This window comes from Rutidosis leptorrhynchoides, chromosome 9, assembly GCF_046630445.1.
Source record: "Rutidosis leptorrhynchoides isolate AG116_Rl617_1_P2 chromosome 9, CSIRO_AGI_Rlap_v1, whole genome shotgun sequence".
Classification (NCBI taxonomy): domain Eukaryota; kingdom Viridiplantae; phylum Streptophyta; class Magnoliopsida; order Asterales; family Asteraceae; genus Rutidosis; species Rutidosis leptorrhynchoides.
This window is the reverse complement of record NC_092341.1, coordinates 92,279,881-92,301,672: the sequence shown is the minus strand read 5'-3', so window position 1 is coordinate 92,301,672 and position 21,792 is coordinate 92,279,881. Positions and strand designations below refer to the sequence as shown.

The 21,792-nt window shown below is 33.5% G+C and overlaps 2 protein-coding genes across 2 annotated transcripts; one reads left to right on the top strand and one right to left on the bottom strand.

Moving 5' to 3' along the window:
* Nucleotides 1–410: 410 nt before the first annotated feature.
* On the top strand, nucleotides 411–1,118 carry LOC139868250 (secreted RxLR effector protein 161-like). Its single transcript, XM_071856578.1, has one exon. The coding sequence runs from the start codon at nucleotides 411–413 to the stop codon at nucleotides 1,116–1,118; it is 708 nt and encodes a 235-aa protein (XP_071712679.1).
* A 16,848-nt stretch (nucleotides 1,119–17,966) lies between these two features.
* LOC139868249 (heat stress transcription factor B-4-like) lies at nucleotides 17,967–19,695 on the bottom strand. The gene is made up of 2 exons (XM_071856577.1): nucleotides 19,441–19,695; nucleotides 17,967–18,716 (listed from the first exon to the last, which is right to left on the bottom strand). The coding sequence occupies exons 1-2, from the start codon at nucleotides 19,693–19,695 to the stop codon at nucleotides 17,967–17,969; spliced, it is 1,005 nt and encodes a 334-aa protein (XP_071712678.1).
* Between the last annotated feature and the right edge of the window lie 2,097 nt (nucleotides 19,696–21,792).

Below are 21,792 nucleotides of genomic sequence, written 5' to 3'. Positions count from 1 at the left end.
GGTCAAGTGTGTAAGTTGAATAAATCCCTTTATGGTCTTAAACAAGCATCTAGGCAATGGAATCAAGAATTAACTAAGTACTTAGTATCATTAGGGTATGTACAGTCTAAGCACGACTATTCTTTGTTTGTCAAAGATAAAGATGGTCAATTCACTGCTGCTCTTGTTTATGTGGATGATATATTGGTAATTGGTAATTCAGATATTGAGATTCAACAGTTAAAAGCTGCTTTGGATGCTAAGTTCACCATTAAAGATTTGGGACTAGCAAGATATTTTTTGGGTATTGAGTTATGTACAACTGCAAAGGGTACATATCTTCATCAAAGGAAATATATTCTTGATTTGTTAAAGGATGCAGGGTTAACTGCTAGCAAACAACTTCTTCTCCTTTGCCTATCAATTTGAAGATGAGCTTGAATAAAGGTACTCCTTTAAAGTCAGTAGAATCATATAGAAGATTGATTGGTAGACTGTTGTATTTGTCCATGACTAGGCCAGATATTTCATATTCTGTTCAGCACCTTAGTCAGTTTGTTTCTGCACCCACTGATGTACATTTTCAAGCTGTAGTGCATCTTCTTAGATATCTAAAGGGCACTATTTCCAAAGGGTTATTCTATCCAGTTCAGCCTGTTCTCAAACTTGCAGGTTTTTCTGATGCAGATTGGGCATCTTGTTTAATGACAAGAGAATCAATCACAGGCTATTGTATCTTTCTGGGTCATTCTTTGATCTCTTGGAAAACTAAAAAGCAAGTCACAGTGTCCATATCTTCAACAGAGGCAGAATATAGGAGTATGGACACCACCACTTGTGAGCATATTTGGCTTACTTATCTGCTCAAGGATTTGCACATTGATGTTCAGGTTCCAATTACCTTATTTAGTGATAACAAAGCAGCTCTACAAATTGCTGCTAATCCATGTTTTCATAAGAGAACCAAGCACTTGGATATTGACTGCCATCTTACAAGAGACAAAGTGCAAGATGGTTTTCTACAAACTGCTTATATTCCTTCTCATTTACAACTAGCTGACATCATGACAAAGGTTTTGGGTCAGCCACAACACTCCTTTCTAGCTAGCAAGTTGGGTTTTGAAGACCTTCCAACTTGAGGGGAGGATATAGAGTGTTATGAAAGTTTTGTGCTCATTTTGTACATACGTAAAGTTCAGGGGTCAAATGTGTAATTTATTAGTTAACTGTCTGTTTAGCGGGTTTAGATATTTATAGAGTTTGTTAAGAGCACTTTTGTTAGTTAGGTTAATTCATACAAATCTGAATGTAATTATGTTCGATCTATAACAGTTTTCATTACAAATTCACAAATTACGCTTCCATTTATACTGGAATCGCAGCCTTCATACAACAAGTGTTGTTACTTTGACCATGAAGAATTTTGATAGTGTCCACCCAACTAGAATTAACATTTTTAACGAAGCGCCACCTCCACTTATATAGAAGAGCCTGATTTAAAGAAGTGAGGCTAGCAACTCCGAGCCCGCAACTCTCATGAGGATTAAGAATTAAACGCCAATTGATCCAATGAATCTTTCTTTCGTTATCTATACCGCCCCAAAAAAGGATGCCCGTAAAGATTCAAGCTTTTTTATAAATGCTACAGGTGCTTTAAACATAGAAAAATAATAAGTACCGACAGTACCTAACACCAATTTAATTAACAAGAGTCTTCCTCCCATGTAAATCATACTTTCCTTCCAAGACGGGAGTCTTTTTCTTTTGCCTTTTCAATAATAGGATTCCAACTATCTATCTGTTTCATGTTACGACTAACCGGAAGCCCCAAATGAGTAAAAGGAATGGACGATGCCAAACAACCTAAAGCAGCTGCGAGAATACTTACATCGGTTTGATGCACCCTAACTCCAAATAATGAAGATTTGTTAATGTTAATCTTGAGGCCCGATATAGCGAAGAAGCAATCTAAAATGATAAAAAGGTTCAACACATTTGAAGCACACCAATCGCCTACGAACATTACGTCATCAGCGTACATGCAGATGGAGACATGCCGATTATTGGCAACTGAACCAATCTTCAGAGGGTGGTAAATCTCAGTCGTCGATGCATCATGAATTGCTACTTGCAACCCCTCCATACCAAATGCTAAAGAGGAAAGACGTACATGAATTCAAGCATTTCATGCCCAAACAATAGGTCAAAAGGAATTGAAAGTTAATGACTAATTCGGCAAGAGTTCTTTAAATTTAAGTTCACTACGTGCAGGGTCGTCTTATGAATTTATAGGTCCATGTTCGAGACTTAAAAAATGGTCCTTATAAACATTAAATTGTTCAATACGTATAAAAAATAATACTAAAAATGTAACACCCTGATATTTTTTTTTTAAATCACAGCGGAAGACTTAATTTACATAATTACCTTTAGTTAATTACTTCATTACAAACCACCGGTGTTACCACAAATGACTAGTTACATATTTATAAAAGTTAAGACATCAGAGTTCGTCTTGTCAAACATATCTTCAAACAACCACTTTTATCCCGAAACCCGCTAACATCCAAAACCTGCGAGGGATGAGGTGAGGGGGTTAGCACAATGCTAAGTGAATGGAAACATCAAATAGATCTAGCATACAGTACCAACTTGTACAACTACAGCAGCTACAACAATCAATAACAGGCAACCGGCAACTAACAACTAATCATCTGGCAACTAACAACTAGCAACTGGCATCTAGCAACTAGCAACTATGCTCCAACTAGAGGATCGGTGGCTTGTACGGGCACACGACCACTAGCTGATCAGTCTAGCATCTACCGATAGTCTTTACTACTGAATCCCCAGTGTATTCATCCACACGCAGGTGATGCGTCGTTCAGCACTATACTCAATAAACAGTAATAACTATAGGTTCCAACTGGCAACTACAACTTGTGCCACAACTGTTAAGCAACTACCACTACGGACAACTGTCACTACGACTAGCATGGCAACTCTACAATGATCATTATTACAACATATCTACTAAGCATGGCAACTATAACAGTATAACATAGTAGCACAACTTGCTACTCTATACTACACCCGGAGATAATCCCACTCACCAATTACCAACAACAGAAGGAACTTTGAATTCTAATCTTACTGAGCCTTCTCTCCGTCTTTATCACATGAGAATAGACATAATATAGTCAGTAATCATGTCTTGATAACAACCCGACAACAAAATAACAACACCAATACCAACACTTAATCAATCTGACCTGTCAACCATACGAGTGACACTCATCCGCATTTCTGAGAAACCTCAACCGTGCGTTTGACACCTCACTCGTACGTTTGGTCCTTGGCCAAATATCTAATTACACAACAGTAGATCCATACGGTTGACCACACGAGTGACATATGACTCGTATGAGTCACATCTTAACCGTACGATCCAACTAGCAAATATAACAGTTCAAGTAACCACTCACTCGTGCAGTTCACCATGTGGTTAACCGCCTCAATCGTACGAGTGAAAGCTCACCCGTGCGAGTGAAGGCTCACTTGTGTGAGTGATAAGGAACATCAATAGCAACATGTAAAGATATTTTCCAACCTATATTCATCATATATTCATTCATTCATAAGCCTATATCAAGAATTCAACCCATAATAACATATTAACGCATGCACACTAGACACACATGCTAATACCTCTATTTCTGACCCAAATATATTTATATATAGCTTCTAAAGAGTTTACCATTGGAAAGCATTTTTCATTACGATTCCAAAAATACTTGATTCATCAAAAATGGAGTTACGGTTTGAAAGTTATGACCAAAACAAGTTTCCACAAATCTGACCCTGTGCTCACACGTGTGACTGAGGCCTCACTCGTGCGAGTGAGTCCTCACACGTGTGGTTGACCCTCAAAAGTGTGGTCACTCGTACGAGTGGCCTGTCAAAAGTGTGGGTGCTGATGAACACCTACAGCTCGCTGTTTTCGCGTTTTTTGACCCCAAAACATGATTTTTGCAAGTTCTAACACCAAAACTACTTCAAATACATCATATAAACTATATAGCAACTATTTCTAATATCAATTAAACATATCTAACACATTAATGCAAGAATCAAACCCAAAATCACACTTTTTAACTCAAGAACATAAAAACCCAAATTCTAACAATCAAAGCATGGATTCAACAAGACAAACCTGAGATGATGCTCACAATGATGCTAGAAATTAGTTTCTAAAGTCTCTTAATCCAATTTCAAGTCTAGATCAATTAGGGTTTGTGAAGAGGATGATGTTTAGGTATGGGACTAGTTTCTCAATTTAGGGAAAATGGACAAGAAGTGTCTAGATAACTCCTTAAGTGGGTATTAAAACTCATACTCCATAACACACGGGTATTTACCAATTATTTAATATATTTCGTACTTAATTTGACTACCCTAACGGAGTCCAAATTAAACAAATGAACCTGTTCTGTGACCCTTGTCACAAACTGGTCTCAACTAAACAACCAAATAATTATAAACATTTAATAATTAAAATCACTAATTACGCCATACCCAAGGGTACAATGGTCATTTCAACTAGGCCCAAAACACGGGTGTTACAAATCTACCCTCCTTAAAAGAGATTCCGTCCTCGGAATCGGGTTAACTATGGTCAACAAAACCCAAAATTGTTACTCGAACCGCCAAAACACACGGTCAACTTTATCGATCTTATCCCCGATACCGACAATATCCACCACAATTGCATAGGGAAATGAGATTCTTGACGTCAATACACTCCCGATACAAAATAAGTTGTCACAATCTTCATCGATCAACGTCCGTTAATCCACTTAAGCCCACAAATTACACGATCAAGTCAAATAATCAGAGTCAAATTCATGTTTCTTCGCCATTCCGTAACATAAATTTCACGATCTGTCATCCAATTCAACTCTTTATACAGTCCACTTTTCCAAATTATCCAAAGCTTCGGCAATTGAATTAGTTATCATGCTAAAATCTATACATATGTCCATGATATTACCTATTAAGTCAATAGAACTTCACAGGTTATTCGTCTCATGTCCAGTCACATCACAATCCAATATAGCACAAGCCACCTAATTTTCCTTCAGCTTCCCAGAAATTCCGTATGATTTATCATAATTTACTTCTGTTGGCCGGACACAAGCATATTACCCTAAATCATACCTTCATTCTGAGTTGCTCGAAACGGAAAAATTCTACTTGTCTCATTTACTAATTTATGTCCAATCAATCTCCTCAATAAGCATCGGTAATTAATTTAACTACTTTATGACTAATCAATCACAACATCTGTCCAATAACAGTTACTCAAACCTTGTCTATCAATCATCCAAATATAATCTATCAATCAGATCATACATCTAACAAGCATAGGAAATATGTGGTTAATATAGTTCACTACCGTCATAACAATCATACTCATGCCACTATCCAACAACTTCCTGTCATCCAAAAGTCTACTATACAAACATACTCAACGCATCTCTATCCAAGTAGCGATTCTCAATCTCAAAAAGTCAACCTAAGGATCACCCTTTACCCCACATAACACACAAGGGTCGCAACCAAAACATAAGCAACATAATGCAACAAATAAATCTTGCACTACTATCAAGATCTACCAATCTAACACACATATATATACACACAATCATATACATATATATATAACTAAACAGTATGAGAATTTTTAAACATACCTGTATTCACATCATATTCAACATCTGCATCTGCAACCATCTGATAAGCTCTTGCTGTTGCCGTAGGTGGATTTTTTCTTTTCTGCCCAACTGGAGAACCAGAAGATCTACCTACTAATCCCGACTGCGCTCCTGGCCCCACCTCAGAACTTGATCCTCTTACATACGGACACTGAGCTGACCTATGCCCCACTTGATGACATTTCCAACATACATCCTCTTGTAATGAACACATCCGAATCTCGTGCCCCACAATACCACTTCTCAAACATCTTTTGGTTGAATCTGAACAAGGACCACTTTGAGATGATCTACAACTATAACACCAAGAATTCTAACTTGATGATGTCCCACTCTGTTCTGATCCAATTTTCTGTTTCAACTTAACAGACTTCTTTGACCTAGATTCCGAATGACTCATCACCTGATCTTGTTGTGGTACCACATAACCTACCCTTCTATTTCTTGCTGCTTTAACGTCATCTTCTACCATCTTGGCCATAACAAACACTTGCGATAGCGTCATCGCCATCTTTACCATCGTTCTGTACTCTGGTAAAATTATATTAACAAGAAGCTGAATTCTGGACTGCTCATCTGGAACCCACTGTTGCACAAACCTTAAATTATCCATATACTGCTCAATCACCTCATCTATCATCATCCGATGAGTCATTTTCATTGCCAAAAATTCTGTCTTAATTCGATTGAGATCATAGGACGAACAATATTGTTCACAAACTTTACTATAAAATTGTTCCCAAGTAATCATGTTCACTTGCTCTTTCGGTATACTAGAAATAACCGTATCCCACCAAACCATTGCCCTATTTTTCAACATACGACTAGCATAAATAACCTGTAATTCTGGTTCGCACTGACAAGCCTCAAAAACCTTTTCTATCTCTCTTAACCAGTTAAGGGTTACCGTTGGGTTAGAACTTCCTGAGTACTTTGGTGGATTATGAAATGTCCCGTTCATATTGATTATAAACGTTCCATATTAATTGATTTCGTTGCGAGGTTTTGACCTCTATATGAGACGTTTTTCAAAGACTGCATTTGATTTTAAAACAAACCATAACCTTTTAAATATTACGATGATTATCAAAAATGATAATATAGCGTTTTCACACGACCATTACATAATGGTTTACAATAATATTACACATCAATATATGTCTTCGAATGCAGTTTTTTTAAACAATATTATACAAGCATGCTGACTCCAACTCTTGTCCATAAATTAGCATGCAACAGCGGAAGCTCTTAATAATCACCAGAGAATAAACATGCTTTAAACGTCAACAAAAATCTTGGTGAGTTATAGGTTTAGCCTATATATTTATCAAATCGTAATAATAGACCACAAGATTTTCATTTTCATTTCTTAATAACATGCAAACTGCATAAAAATCATTCATATGATGAACACCTGGTAACCGACCTTAACAGGATGCATATAGAATATCGCCATCATTTCGGGACTCTCATCGGACATGATAAATCGAAGTACTAAAGCATCCATAACTCGGATGAGGCTTGTTGGGGCAAATAGATCTATCTTTAGAATTCACGTCAATTGGTGGCAATTATAATAAACACCAATTCTTAGGCTACCAAGCTAAAAAGGGGCATATTCGGTTCGATAATTCAACATAGAACGTAATTTTTGATCACTTGTGTCTATTTCGTAAAATATTTATAAAACTACATGTATTCTCATCCCAAAAATTATAGATTTTTAAAAGTGGGACTATAACTCACTTTCACAGATTTTTACTTCGTCGGAAATTAAGACTTGGCCACGGATCGATTCACGAACCTATAACAAATATATACATACATATCAAAGTATGATCGAAATATATTAACAACATTTTTCATTACATTTTAATGAATTAATTTTGTTAAGTTAGCAGTCCAACGTTAGTAATCTACAACTAGTTGTCCACAGTTAGATGTACAGAAATAAATCAATATAAATTATCTCGAATCAATCCACGACCCAGTATATACAAGTCTCAGGCTAGATCACAACTCATAGTATATATATTATTTTAGAATCAACCTCAACCCTGTATAGCTAACTCAAGCATTACTGCATATAGAGTGTCTATGGTTGTTCCCAAATAATATATATAGATGGGTCGATATGATATGTCAAAACATTGTATACGTGTCTCTGGTATCCCAAGATTACATAATATATGTTAGAATAAATGTATAATACAATATAAGTTAGTTAAGTTATGATTTGTATAGATTTGTTACAAATTTCACGTAGCTACAACAAGTAAAATTATCCAATCTTGTTTTACCCATAACTTCTTCGTTTTAAATCCGTTTTGAGTGATTCAAGTTGCTATGGTTTCATAATGAACTGAAATTTATGAAACTAAACAGAAAAAGTATAAGTTTATAGTCAGAAATACAGGTTACAAGTCAATTTTGTAAGAGGTAGTCATTTCAGTCGAAAAAACGACGTCTTGATGACCATTTTGAAAAACATACTTCCACTTTGAGTTTAATCATGATTTTTGGATATAGTTTCATGTTCATAATAAAAATTATTTTTCCAGAAGAAAAACTTTTAAAACAAAGTTTATCATAGTTTTTAATTATCAAATCCAAAACAGCCCCCGGTTTCACTACGACGGCATATGTCCGGTTTTACGGTGTTCTTCGTGTTTCCAGGTTTTAAATCATTAACTTAGCATATCATATAGATATAGAACATGTGTTTAGTTGATTTTAAAAGTTAAGTTAGAAGTATTAACTTTGTTTGCGAACAAGTTTTGAATTAACTAAACTATGTTCTAGTGATTACAAGTTTAAATCTTCGAATAAGAGATATATATATATATATATATATATATATATATATATATATATATATATATATATATATATATATATATATATATATATATATATATATATATATGAATCGAATGATATTATGAACATCATTACTACCTCAAGTTTAGTAGGTAAACCTACTAGAAGTGACAAGAAATGATCTAGCTTCAAAGGATCTTGGATGGCTTGAAAGTTCTTGAAGTAGAATCATGACACGAAAACAAGTTCAAGTAAGATTTTTACTCGAATTAAGATAGTTTATAGTTATAGAAATTGAATCAAAGCTTGGTAGTAGACTTGCAAACTTGAAAGTATTCTTGATTTTATGAAACTAGAACTTATAGAATTTATGAAGAACACTTAGAACTTGAAGATAGAACTTGAGAGAGATTAATTAGATGGAGAAAATTGAAGAATGAAAGTGTTTGTATATGTTTTTGGTCGTTGGTATATGGATTAGATATAAAGGATGTGTAAGAATATTTTCTTGTAAATAATTCATGACTGATTTATAATACTTTTGTAATTTTGTGAGATATTTCATGCTAGTTGCCAAATAATGGTTCTCACATGTGTTGGTGACTCACAAGGGCTGCTAAGAGCTGAATTATTATGTGTATATACCAATAGTATATACGTCTAGGAGCTGGGTATTGTACGAGTACGAATACGGGTGCATACGATTAGAATTGTTGATGAAAATGAATGAGAATGCAATTGTAAGCATTTTTGTTAAATAGAAGTACTTTGATATGTGTCTTGAATTCTTTCAAAAGTGTACTAATACATCTTAATATACTACATGTATATATACATTTTAACTGAGTCGTTAAGTCATCGTTAGTCGTTACATGTAAGTGTTGTTTTGAAACCTTTAAGTTAACGATCTCATTTAATGTTGTTAACCCATTGTTTATTATATCTAATGAGATATTAAATTATTACATTATCATGATATTATGATGTATGAATATATCTTAATATGATATATATACATTAAAGTGTCGTTACAACGATAATCGTTACATATATGTCTCTTTTTGAAATCCTTAAGTTAGTAGTCTTGTTTTATGTATGTAGTTCATTGTTAACATACTTAATTATATAAATAATTATCATTTTATCATGTTAAATATAGTGTAACAATATCTCAATATGATACATATGTACTTAGTAAGACGTTGTCATAACGAAAATCGTTATATATATCGTTTCGAGTTTCTTAATTCAATAGTCTCATTTTATGTATATAACTCATTGTTAATATACCTAGTGAGATACTTTCTTATCATAATATCATTTTAACTATATATATATATATATATATATATATATATATATATATATATATATATATATATATATATATCCATATATATATAACATCATATAATTTTTACAAGTTTTAACGTTCGTGAATCGCCGGTCAACTTGGGTGGTCAATTGTCTATATGAAACCTATTTCAATTAATTAAGTCTTAACAAGTTTGATTGCTTAACATGTTGGAAATATTTAATCATGTAAATTATCAATTTCATTTAATATATATATATATATATATATATATATATATATATATATATATATATATATATATATATATATATATATATATATATATATATATATATATATATATATATATATATAAACATGGAAATGTTTGGGTCACTACAGATTACAATTCAGAAACTGTTTGAAGGTACATTTCTTCGGTTGTTGAAACGTCGGCATCTGATAAGGACCCCACATCTGATTTGGGAACTGTTGATTAAACTGATGTGGCATCTGATACTGTTGAGGAAACTGATACTGAGGTGGTAACCATTGCTGTTGTTGGAAAGCATTTCCAGTTTCCTGATACATATTTGACTGCACCGGATACCCACTAAACATCTGATTCGGTACACTACCACTTGGATTCACTGTTACCTGACTTTGTTCTAATTCTCTTATTCGATCATTTGCTTCCTTTAACCGACTTTCCAAATCAAGAATTTGTTCTTGCAGATTTTCTTCTGACACATACCCGTCTTCATCTGGGGCTCTGAATGTTCCGGGGGCTGATGGACCAGTTGCGTTTCCTGTATTATCTGCCATATCTGCACTACCACAACAACTCACACAAACGCTTAGTGGAAAACAGGTTAGTACCTATCAACTAACGCATGTTATCCCTACATTCACTTAACCCGTCCCCTCGGATATGTTTGACACAACACAAGGTTTGAGAACATGACATTCAACACAATGTACATGCGGCCAAACCTATGCTCTGATACCAAGTTGTAACACCCTGATTTTTTTTAAATTACAGCGGAAGACTTAATTTACATAATTACCCTTAGTTAATTACTTCATTAAAAACCACCGGTGTTACCTCAAACGACTAGTTACATATTTATAAAAGTTAAGACATCAGAGTTCATCTTGTCAAACATATCTTCAAACAACCACTTCTATCCCAAAACCCGCTAACATCCAAAACCTGCGAGGGAGGAGGTGAGGGGGTTAGCACAAGGCTAAGTGAATGTAATCATCTAACAGATCTAGCATACAGTACCAACTTGTACAACTACAGCAGCTACAACAATCAATAACAGGCAACCGGCAACTAACAACTAATCATCTGGCAACTAACAACTAGCAAATGGCATCTAGCAACTAGCAACTATGCTCCAACTAGAGGATCGACGGCTTGTACGGGAAAACGACCACTAGCTGATCAGTCTAGCGTCTACCGATAGTCTTTACTACTGAATCTCTAGTATAGTCATCCACACGCAGGTGATGCGTCATTCAGCACTATACTCAACAAATAGTAGCCAACTAGACCCAACCACAACTAGGTTCACCTCTCTGAGCTGAACCTAACAACTATAGGTTCCAACTGGCAATTACAACTTATGCACACAACTGTTAAGCAACTACCACTACGGACAACTGTCACTACGACTAGAATGGCAACTCTACAGTGATCATTATTACAACATATCTACTAAGCATGGCAACTATAACAGTATAACATAGTAGCACAACTTTCTACTCTATACTACACCCGGAGATAATCCCACTCACCGATTACCAGCAACAGAAGGAACTCAAAATTCTAATCTTACTGAGCCTTCTCTTCGTATTTATCACCTGAGAATAGACATAATATAGTCAGTAATCATGTCTTGATAACAACCCGACAATAAAACAACAACACCAATACCAACACTTAATCAATCTAACCTGTCAACCGTACGAGTGACACTCATCCGCACGTCTGAGAAACCTCAACCGTGCGGTTGACACCTCACTCGTACGTTTGGTCCTTGGCCAAATATCTAATTACACAACAGTAGATCCATACGGTTGACCACACGAGTGACATATGACTCGTACGAGTCACATCTCAACCGTACGATCCAACTAGTAAATATAACAGTTCAAGTAACCACTCACTCGTGCAGTTCACCATGCGGTTGACCGCCTCAATCGTACGAGTGAAAGCTCACTCGTACGAGTGAACGCTCACTTGTGTGAGTGATAAGGAACATCAATAGCAACATGTAAAGATATTTTCCAATCTATATTCATCATATATTCATTCATTCATAAGCTTATATCAAGAATTCAACCTATAATAACAGATTAACTCATGCACACTAGATACACACGCTAATACCTCTATTTCTGACCTAAATACATTTCAATATAGCTTCTAAAGAGTTTACCATTGGAAATAATTTTTCATTACGATTCCAACGATACTTGATTCATCAAAAACGGAGTTACGGTTTGAAAGTTATGACCAAAGCAAGTTTCCACAAATCTGACCACGTGCTCACACGTATGACTGAGGCCTCACTCGTGCGAGTGAGTCCTCACACGTGTGATTGACCCTCAAAAGTGTGGTCACTCGTACGAGTGACCTGTCAAAAGTGTGGGTGCTGATGAACACCTACAGCTCGCTGTTTTCGCGCTTTTTGACCCTAAAACATGATTTTTGCAAGTTCTAACACCAAAACCACTTCAAATACATCATATAAACTATATAGCAACTATTTCTAACATGAATTAAGCATATCTAACACATTAAAGCAAGAATCAAACCCAAAATCAACATAAAAACCCAATTTCTAACAATCAAAGCATGGATTCAACAAGACAAACCTGAGATGATGCTCACAATGATGCTAGAAATCAGTTTCTAAAGTCTCTTAATTCAATTTCAAGTTTAGATCAATTAGAGTTTGTGAAGAGGATGAAGTTTAGGTACGGGACTAGTTTCTCAATTTAAGGAAAATGGACAAGAAGTGTCCAGATAAATCCTTAAGTGGGTATTAAAACCCATACCCCATAATACACGGGTATTTACCAGTTATTTAATATTTTTCGTACTTAATTTGACTACCCTAACGGAGTTCAAATTAAACAAATGAACCTGTTTTGTGACCCTTGTCACAAACTGGTCTCAACTAAACAACCAAATAATTATAAATATTTAATAATTAAAATCACTAATTACGCCCTACCTAAAGGTACAATGGTCATTTCAATTAGGCCCAAAACACGGGTGTTACAAAAAATATCATTATAAATAAAAAAATGCGTAAAACAACCGTAACAAAGTGTTTTATTTCTAAATAGTCGTCATCTCATTATACGTAAACTATCATTTAAATAAACCTACGCTTTAAGTCTTTTTAAAGCAAAGTCATTGATGAACTCTTTATAGTCAATATGCTCCAATAGGCTTTTGATACATGGCTCCAAATACGATTATGGCAATTGATGGAAAAGAAATACGTGTAATATAATGGGTATTTGGTTGTTTTTATTAATTAACTAATTAATTAGTAATGGGTATTTTAGGTATTTAAGCCCACTTATTATTTAGTCTAAAATAATATGTATTTATTATGATTTTAGTGAAAAAGATATATAGAAATATATATAACAGCAAATATATATAACAATTTTTTTTAAAATTTAGGGACCTGTCAAAATTTTAGGGCCATGTTCAACTGCCTATACTTGCACAACCTCCAAGACGCCCATGACTACGTGGAATAACTAAAACATCATACTAACTTCAAGGTGTGGCCTAGTGGTTAGATGACTGGAAATTTCTATAGGGAATTCAAGTTCAATCTTCATTAACTACTCTTTCAGACATTTTCTTTAAAAATAACAAAAATAAATACTTACTCTGTCTAAAAAAACAGTCTTGTTTGATTTTTTGTTAGATTTAAGATATAGTAATGAATTATCTAATTTGCTTTTTATTTAATGTAGTTATTAATATTAATATTAAAAGTAACTAATAACTTAATTCATATATATTTAAAGTTAAATTTTTAAAATTTAAAGGGACATAATTGAAACTTTAGTGATATATAATGATTATTTAGAGAAAGGACAATCATTTTGGGACAAACAAAAATAGAAAAGTGGACAATATTTTTTTGAACGGAGGGAGTAAGTAATACTTAAAGCATCATACTATACGCTACTAGTTTTTTACAGCAGTTTGGGATACTAGGGACTACGCCACCCATACGATCATCTTCTCCAGTTGCACAACCCGTTTTCACCTGCTCTCCTAGAGGAAACCCGGACCAATCCGAAGTCATTGCACACAAGGTTATTTCATGACCTTGAAAATTCCCCCAAGGTCGTCTTTCGCACCTTGCGCTGCAGGGGCAACGGGAGGGGGTTTTACCGCTCATGTCCTCGGATTGGTCTGGTTTTGCTCCAGGGCAGCAGTTGGGGGCGAGTTATGCAACTGCGAGAGATGATCATGTGAGTGGTTTAGTCCACCTGAGTGATTCCAAACTGCTGTTCAAAAAGAAAAAAAAATAAAATAAAATAAAATAAGACAAGAGGTGAATGTTTTTCTGTTTAAAAATGCTTATTTACTTTGTAAACGAAATTTGTAAGTTGAAAATAAGTCTACTTTGTAACATAAGCCCTACGTAACAAAAGTAAACTCCCAAAACACTGGCATCATTTTGAATACGATTGAGGTTCATGTTTTGTCCCATTGGTTAGAGGGGTCCATATATGAATAACAAAAGAGCTTCTGATCCAGTCCATAGTCTTCATCTCCCAATCTATCGATCGATTTTAGCGCTTCTGATTTTGAAGCGACATATCCTACTAGCTACTACGCACGTGCTACCTACACGTGCTACATCAGGTAGGTGGAAGGTGACAAACATAATACAAACAAGAAGGTTGATGCATGTTGTATTTTATATTTATTGAATCGATAGAAGATGGAAATCAGTACATTTGACGACCAAGATTCTCTCGTTTCTACCACTTCCACATGCATGTAAACACTACAAGAATAGTATATGTTCTTCTCGACAATATTCCATTTTTTTCATTATACAAATACTCTGACTACACAATAATCCTTAACGGGTGTGTTGAGTAGAAATGTAGAAAATTAAGGTGTGTTTGGATTACCTAAAACTTTATAAGATCTTGTTGAAGTTTAAGCTTATGATTTTTATAAAATATAAAGATAAGTAGTAACTAAAAATAGAGCTTATAATTATTGTAAGGTATGTTTGGACGAAAGTACTAGAGTAGAAGCTTATTTTGAAGTTGAAAACTGTTTATTAATTTACTGTAAGTATTTGATAAGGTAGTTAGAGCGGTAACTTATATGTATAAGTTCTCTAAAAGTGACAAAATAGTAATGCGAAATAATTAGTATCCAAGGTGGTTTAATAAAATCTTGCTATTAAAAGAAAAATATATTATCGAAAGGTTATTTAATATATATAATTATACACTTCATGATTAAGCTCTACATATTAAAATAAGCTACTAGTGAGAAATTTATTTTTTTTAGTAGATTATAATTTCCATAAGCTCTACTTTTTATTCGTCACCAAATAAAGCTTATGATTTGAAACGTAAAAAATCATAAACTCAAACTCATATAACTTCCCATAAACTTGGAGGCCAAACATATTATTACTGTTGTCTTATTTAGTCAAATTATGGCAATAGGCCACAACTCTAACTATTTTTCCAAACAATTATTAAAAATACATACTCAAACTCCAGCTTCAAAAATAAGTTTCAGCTACCAGCTTCAACTATAAGTTTCATCTTTACCTAGTTTCATTCAAACACACTCATATCTTATAGCTGAAGTTGTAAGCTTATGTATGAAGCTATAAGCTTATGATGAAGCTGTAAGCTTATAGCCGGAGTAGAAGCTGAAATTGAAGTGATAGCTAAAGCTGGAGTTAAAGCTTATAATTGAAGCTGAAGTTACAAGCTTATACTAAAAGTTTGGAGTTTATTGTTTGCAAGTGTTTTGCTAAAAGTAGTTAAAGCTAGAGTTTAAACATGTCAATTGACATAAATATACAAACAGTTATATGATATATACTTATATACTGTATCTGTTTTATTATAAGTATTCACTACTGATTTTTGGAAGTCTTTATTTTCAATTTTGATCGTAATATTCGTTCTTTGTGTTATATAATATTTGATGAAAATTATATTAATTTCAATGGTAAAATTTAAAGTATAAAAAATACAGTGTAATGATAAAATTTTTTAAACAATTTATTTATTTATATAATTACAAATAAACTACTTGGTGACCTAAACTGGGTGACACAGACTTCGCGTCCATAATTCAGCCCGATGCGACGCTACGGTGCGAATCTGAGCATCACAAAAATTAATAGAGTCCGAACTAATTATTTTATTAATATTGAAAAAATAAAACTAAAAATGAATCAAGGGAAAAAAATAAATAAAGAAAGGGGATCCAAAGGAGAGAAAGGAGTTAATGAAAGAAAAGATTCGTTTAATCTTTATAATGGTCAAAAGAAACAAGAAGAGCTGGTGGAAAGAAAGATTTGATTGATTAAAACGTTTTCTAGTCTTGCTAGTATTCTTGGTTCACCAATACTTCCATTTATCGATCGGATCAAATAATATAACTAGATATATGCATGTTTTTGTTTCTATGCCTTTGTCTTCTTTTACTATACACATGGTCCATCTTCCATAAATAATTAATTAAACAAGTAAAATGAATTTTTCATAGTTAATTTTTTTTTTTTTTTTTTTGAAAGGCAAGCTTGCATCAGTCCGGATCGAAGCCTAGTCATCATTTGCACACACACACGCGCTTTCGGGCAGGAAACCCGAACCACACTCTGAGGATCCGACCCTTTAACCATCCCGAGGGGCAGGCGGGCCGGATCTTAGTCCCGTAGCGGGTCGGTAAAACCTTCCCTTTGGGCCACCTTCAAGGAATAATATTTCAATTCCTAGAGCGGGTGACGAGGCTCGAACCCGAGACCTCTAGCCCTGCGAGTACACAAGTGTAACGTGGTACCATTGAAGTAATGCTTCCTTTGTAATAGATTAATACTTTGAACCTTAATCTCAAAGATTTCATCGTGGTGATCGATGATAATGATGCCATCTTTTTAATTAATTTCTTCTTCTTTCCTTGATCCATCATACTACTTTTTAAGCAAAAGCCTTTAGTCTTAAATTTAATTTAATTAGATACTCATTGGTAGTGAAAACTATTTAAATATAATTTCACCTTGAATAAGCTCCTAATTTATTAAAAAAATCATTTTTATTTTATTTCATAAAACAACATTACTAGCTTAAGCTTCTTGAATTAACAAACTTAAACTCTCATAAATTTACTGTAAGTAAGTAAGTTTGTATAATACATTTTATGCTTCTATAACCTTTCAATCTTGTCCATCGATTCATAGAACATAATTTACGTACTTATTAAATACAAAAGTGTCTTGGTAACCATAAAACACACAATCTTTCTCATAATTTTTTACACCTCTAACTAGTTACAACATTACATTTAAATGTGCTAAAAGTCTAAAACATAACATTCTAAGATAATAGTAATAGAAGTCTAGTAATTTCGACGAAGATTTTTTTTGAAATAATATTTTTTGGAATTACTTTACAAAACTAGGAATTTCAAAACTGGTTTCACAAAACTAGTATAACCGGAGTTTGAAACTCCGATTTGATACTTTTCACTCCAAGTCGGCTTTTCAAACGCCGACTTGTGTCCACTCCGGTTTGCTACTTAATACAAACTTAAGCCATCTGGACAAAGTAGAAACAAGCCGGGGTTTGAAAAGACTTGGAGTGAAAAGTAGCAAACCTGAGTTTCAAACTTGGTTATATTAGTTTTGTAAAACTAATTTCGAAATTTCTAGTTTTGTAAAGTTAATTCCTAAAAGTACTATTTCTGAAAAATTATTAATTTCGACTAATTAGCAAGAAAAAAAAAGTTTATCAATTTAACTTCAAAGTTCACATAAGAAATTCAAAAAGGATAAAATCATTATTCAACTACAAGGAGAAGGAGGCATGAGTTTCAACCTTAAATCATCCTTTTGATCAAGAATCAATCTTGCTTTATGATTCTCTACTATACTATTACCACTTCCATACTCTGGGTGCATTCTTTTTTTAGACAACAATAATGGAACTCCAAACAGTTTTGTTCTTGTAGTACCGTTAATTACCTTATCTTGATCCTTCATTAAATTGTTATTGTTATTTCTATAATAATCTTGAAACTTCAACTGTTGAGGGTACACAACTGTCGCATTCGCACCATTAAAGAAAGATATCGGTTGTTGTTTTTGCACCATTAATGGACCATTTGTATTACTTGGTGTCACTGGCTTCACATGATTTTGTACATAGTAAATAACATCATTGTAAAGCTTCTTCATGTGTGCTAACTCCGACATTAACATGCTATTACTTCGACGTAATCTTTCGTTATCTTCTAACAATGTTGTCTCACTTTTTACGTTATTTTTTGGGAATATTCCGAATATACCGTTTAGTGTTGTGGTGGTGGTTGGTGACGTTGGGGATTCGCAATATAAACGGTCGTCGGAGTTTGGTGGGGAGATGCTGTCACGTGAGTTAGAGAATAAACCTTTTCCGGTGAAGTAGTGGTGCTGGTGGTGGTTCATTGGTTGTGATGTTTTCCGGCGGTGGATCTCACATAATAATTGTTTTTCTCCTTTCTTGAAGAACTCATTTGCAAACTCCCATCTATCCGGTACAATTTTCCTAAAACCCTAAAAAATGAAAATACAAAAAATATAAGCATTACTAGTTAGATGTTAGAACATAATATAATACTATAGTACTATCAAGAAATGGTGACATATATTATTTCAAAATTAAGGTTTACTTTTGGAAGCCTTATTAGGTTATCCACGTTAGACAGTCTCATGACCAACACATGAGAGGTGATCGAATTGAGTTGACATGACGGAAAGAAAACATGGTTTTTTATAGTAGATTTGAACACTTGACCAATTATTTCATACCCAACCAGGGTACACGCAGGGGAGAACATATATCATTACTGATTACTAATTTACTAATAATTATTAAAAAATTGATGGTATTTCAACCACAATAATTTTGGTTGGTACCAAATCCGATAGTGATTCTTTTAATTCGTATTAAAGTGCTTCTTTTGATCTGTCTCAAAGTAATTGTTAAAGTCAATTTTTTAAGTTTACACATTAATATTTTTTTAATATTTTCTATATAAGATTTAATAAAAATTATAAATAATTATAAATATATTTTTATTGTTGTAACTTTCATCCACTATTAATAACACAAAGAATGATAAAATTAAAGTTTAAAGACAAATATTGAAACAGCCAAAATAGAATAATTATTTTGGTACGGTATTAATTTATAGTTAGCAATAGAAGGAAATGATTAATTACAGAGAATAGGAGTTAAAGGTATGCTAAATTTCATAAGGATATGAATTATGCTTACATAAGTGTTTAGTTGGCGGACAAAAGATGAGAAGTTGTTATGTTTGAAGTAATTTGGAAGGAGATTTCTTGCGAATTCGGGTGGTCGCCACACAATGAACGTTGTGTCGTCTTCTCCCCATGAAACAATGTGATCGGTGGTTGGATCATCAACCAATTGGTAGGTTTTAGTGAGGAAAGGAGCAGGCATTGATTTATTATGAGAGTCTAATGATAATAAAATCCCATCACATGAGTTATCTACCATTAAAGCCATCAAAATAGTTAGCCTTATAATAATACTATCTTATACCAAATTTTTTTGTTATAAAATTAGAGAGAAAAGTGGGGGTTGTGGAAAAAGGGTGTGAAAAATGAGAGTTCAAACTTAAAGTTTAATAGAGATGGTACTTGTTTTTAAACAAGAAAAAGGTTTATTATAAAAGTTAAAAATAGAAACATTTGAGTAGAAATAGCTGGGGATCTAAGAATATATAATTAATGATAGATGGTGATACTTGTGGCGACTTAGTAATATTGTTTTATACTACGAATATTAATATTATTATATACTAAATATATTATATATTACTAGTAGTGTGTGTTACTCGAATATGTAGATAGAGAAGAATATATGTCAGTGTCTCTGTCTAGAAACTGAAGAAAATAAGAGCATTTCAAGATTAACCCGTGACAAGTTATTTATACGTACGTAGTACAATTAAAAACGGTCTCTTTCAAACATATGTAACTATTAACTTACGATCTCTAACTGTTGTTTAAGTGTTAGCCATTAGAGTATAGTTGTATCATTAGAGTATAGTTGTAGCAATTGTTAGATGAAACTCTATCACACTCAAGGACAACCATGACAGGATCTAGCTTAGTGGAAACGTTGGAGTTAATAGGTTAAATGGTGCAAATCATAGTCTCACATTTGAAGTATAAAGAATCAATGTATACATATAAGTGCATGAGAACCTCATTATATTATCAATTGATTTTAAAGTACTAAGGAATTTAACGTTTTTCCCATTTTTTTTGGACCTGTTGATCATAGAACGAGCATCATAAACATTCAACAACGAAGTAATGAGGCGGAAGCATATAAACCACATTTTATAGATGAAAAAAGGAAATCGAATGCATATATTGATTGAGGAACGATTAAATAATGTATTCAAACGATTTAAAAAGACAAACATGAGTTTTACAACGTCAGTTTTCGTCTGTTTCTAACAATCTAGGTGTACAACATTGATAATGCTAAAAATGAACATATATTTCATAGCATTATCCCTCAAGAAAGACAAGCTTTTAGTTGCAATTGTTCTATTTACAAGTGATATTCGTTTAAATAATAAAAGGTGAAGACAAGAGACAGATTCGACGAATTGAAGACGCAAACGACCAAAAAGCTCAAAAGTACAAATTACAATCAAAGTGGTTCAAATTATTGGTGAGAAACTTCTCAAAATTACAAAAGTACAAGTCGCAAAATGCAAAATACAAGATATTAAATTGTACGCAAGGACGTTCGAAAATCCGGAACCGGGACCAGAGTCAACTCTCAACGCTCGACGCAACGGACTAAAAATTACAAGTCAACTATGCATATAAATATAATATAATATATAAATAATTCTTATAAATTATTTATATATTATATTATTTATTAAAAGTGTCGGCAAGCTAGGAGCCAAACTCACCTGAGCTGGAAAAAGATGCCATGCGATCGCATGGCCTGGAGGTGAAAAACCCATGCGATCGCATGGTGAATAGTACTAGGCCACATCCTATAAAAAGCAATGAATTCGGTCGAATAACACCATCTTTTCCATCTATCTCTCACTCGTATATATATATTATATATATTATAATTTTAATTTTAATTTTAATTTTAAATTCTAATAATAAGGGTATGCTAGCGAATGTTGTAAGAGTGTAAGTCGAAATTCTGTCCGTGTAACGCTACGCTATTTTTAATCATTGTAACTTATGTTCAACCTTTTTAAATTAATGTCTCGTAGCTAAGTTATTATTATGCTTATTTAATGCCGAAGTAATCGTGATGTTGGGCTAAATATTAAAATTGGGTAATTGGGTTTTGTACCATAATTGGGGTTTGGACAAAAGAACGACACTTGTGGAAATTAGACTATGGGCTATTAATGGGTTTTATATTAACTTACGATACCTCGTTAATTTAATATAAAGGTTATAATTTGACGTATCTATAAATAACCACATACACTTGACTGGGTACGGTGGGCGGGATATCTATAAATACCAATAATTGTTCATTTTACCGGACACGGAACTGGATTAATAGTTAATGGACTAGTTAAAACAGGGGTGGATTACATTCAAGGGT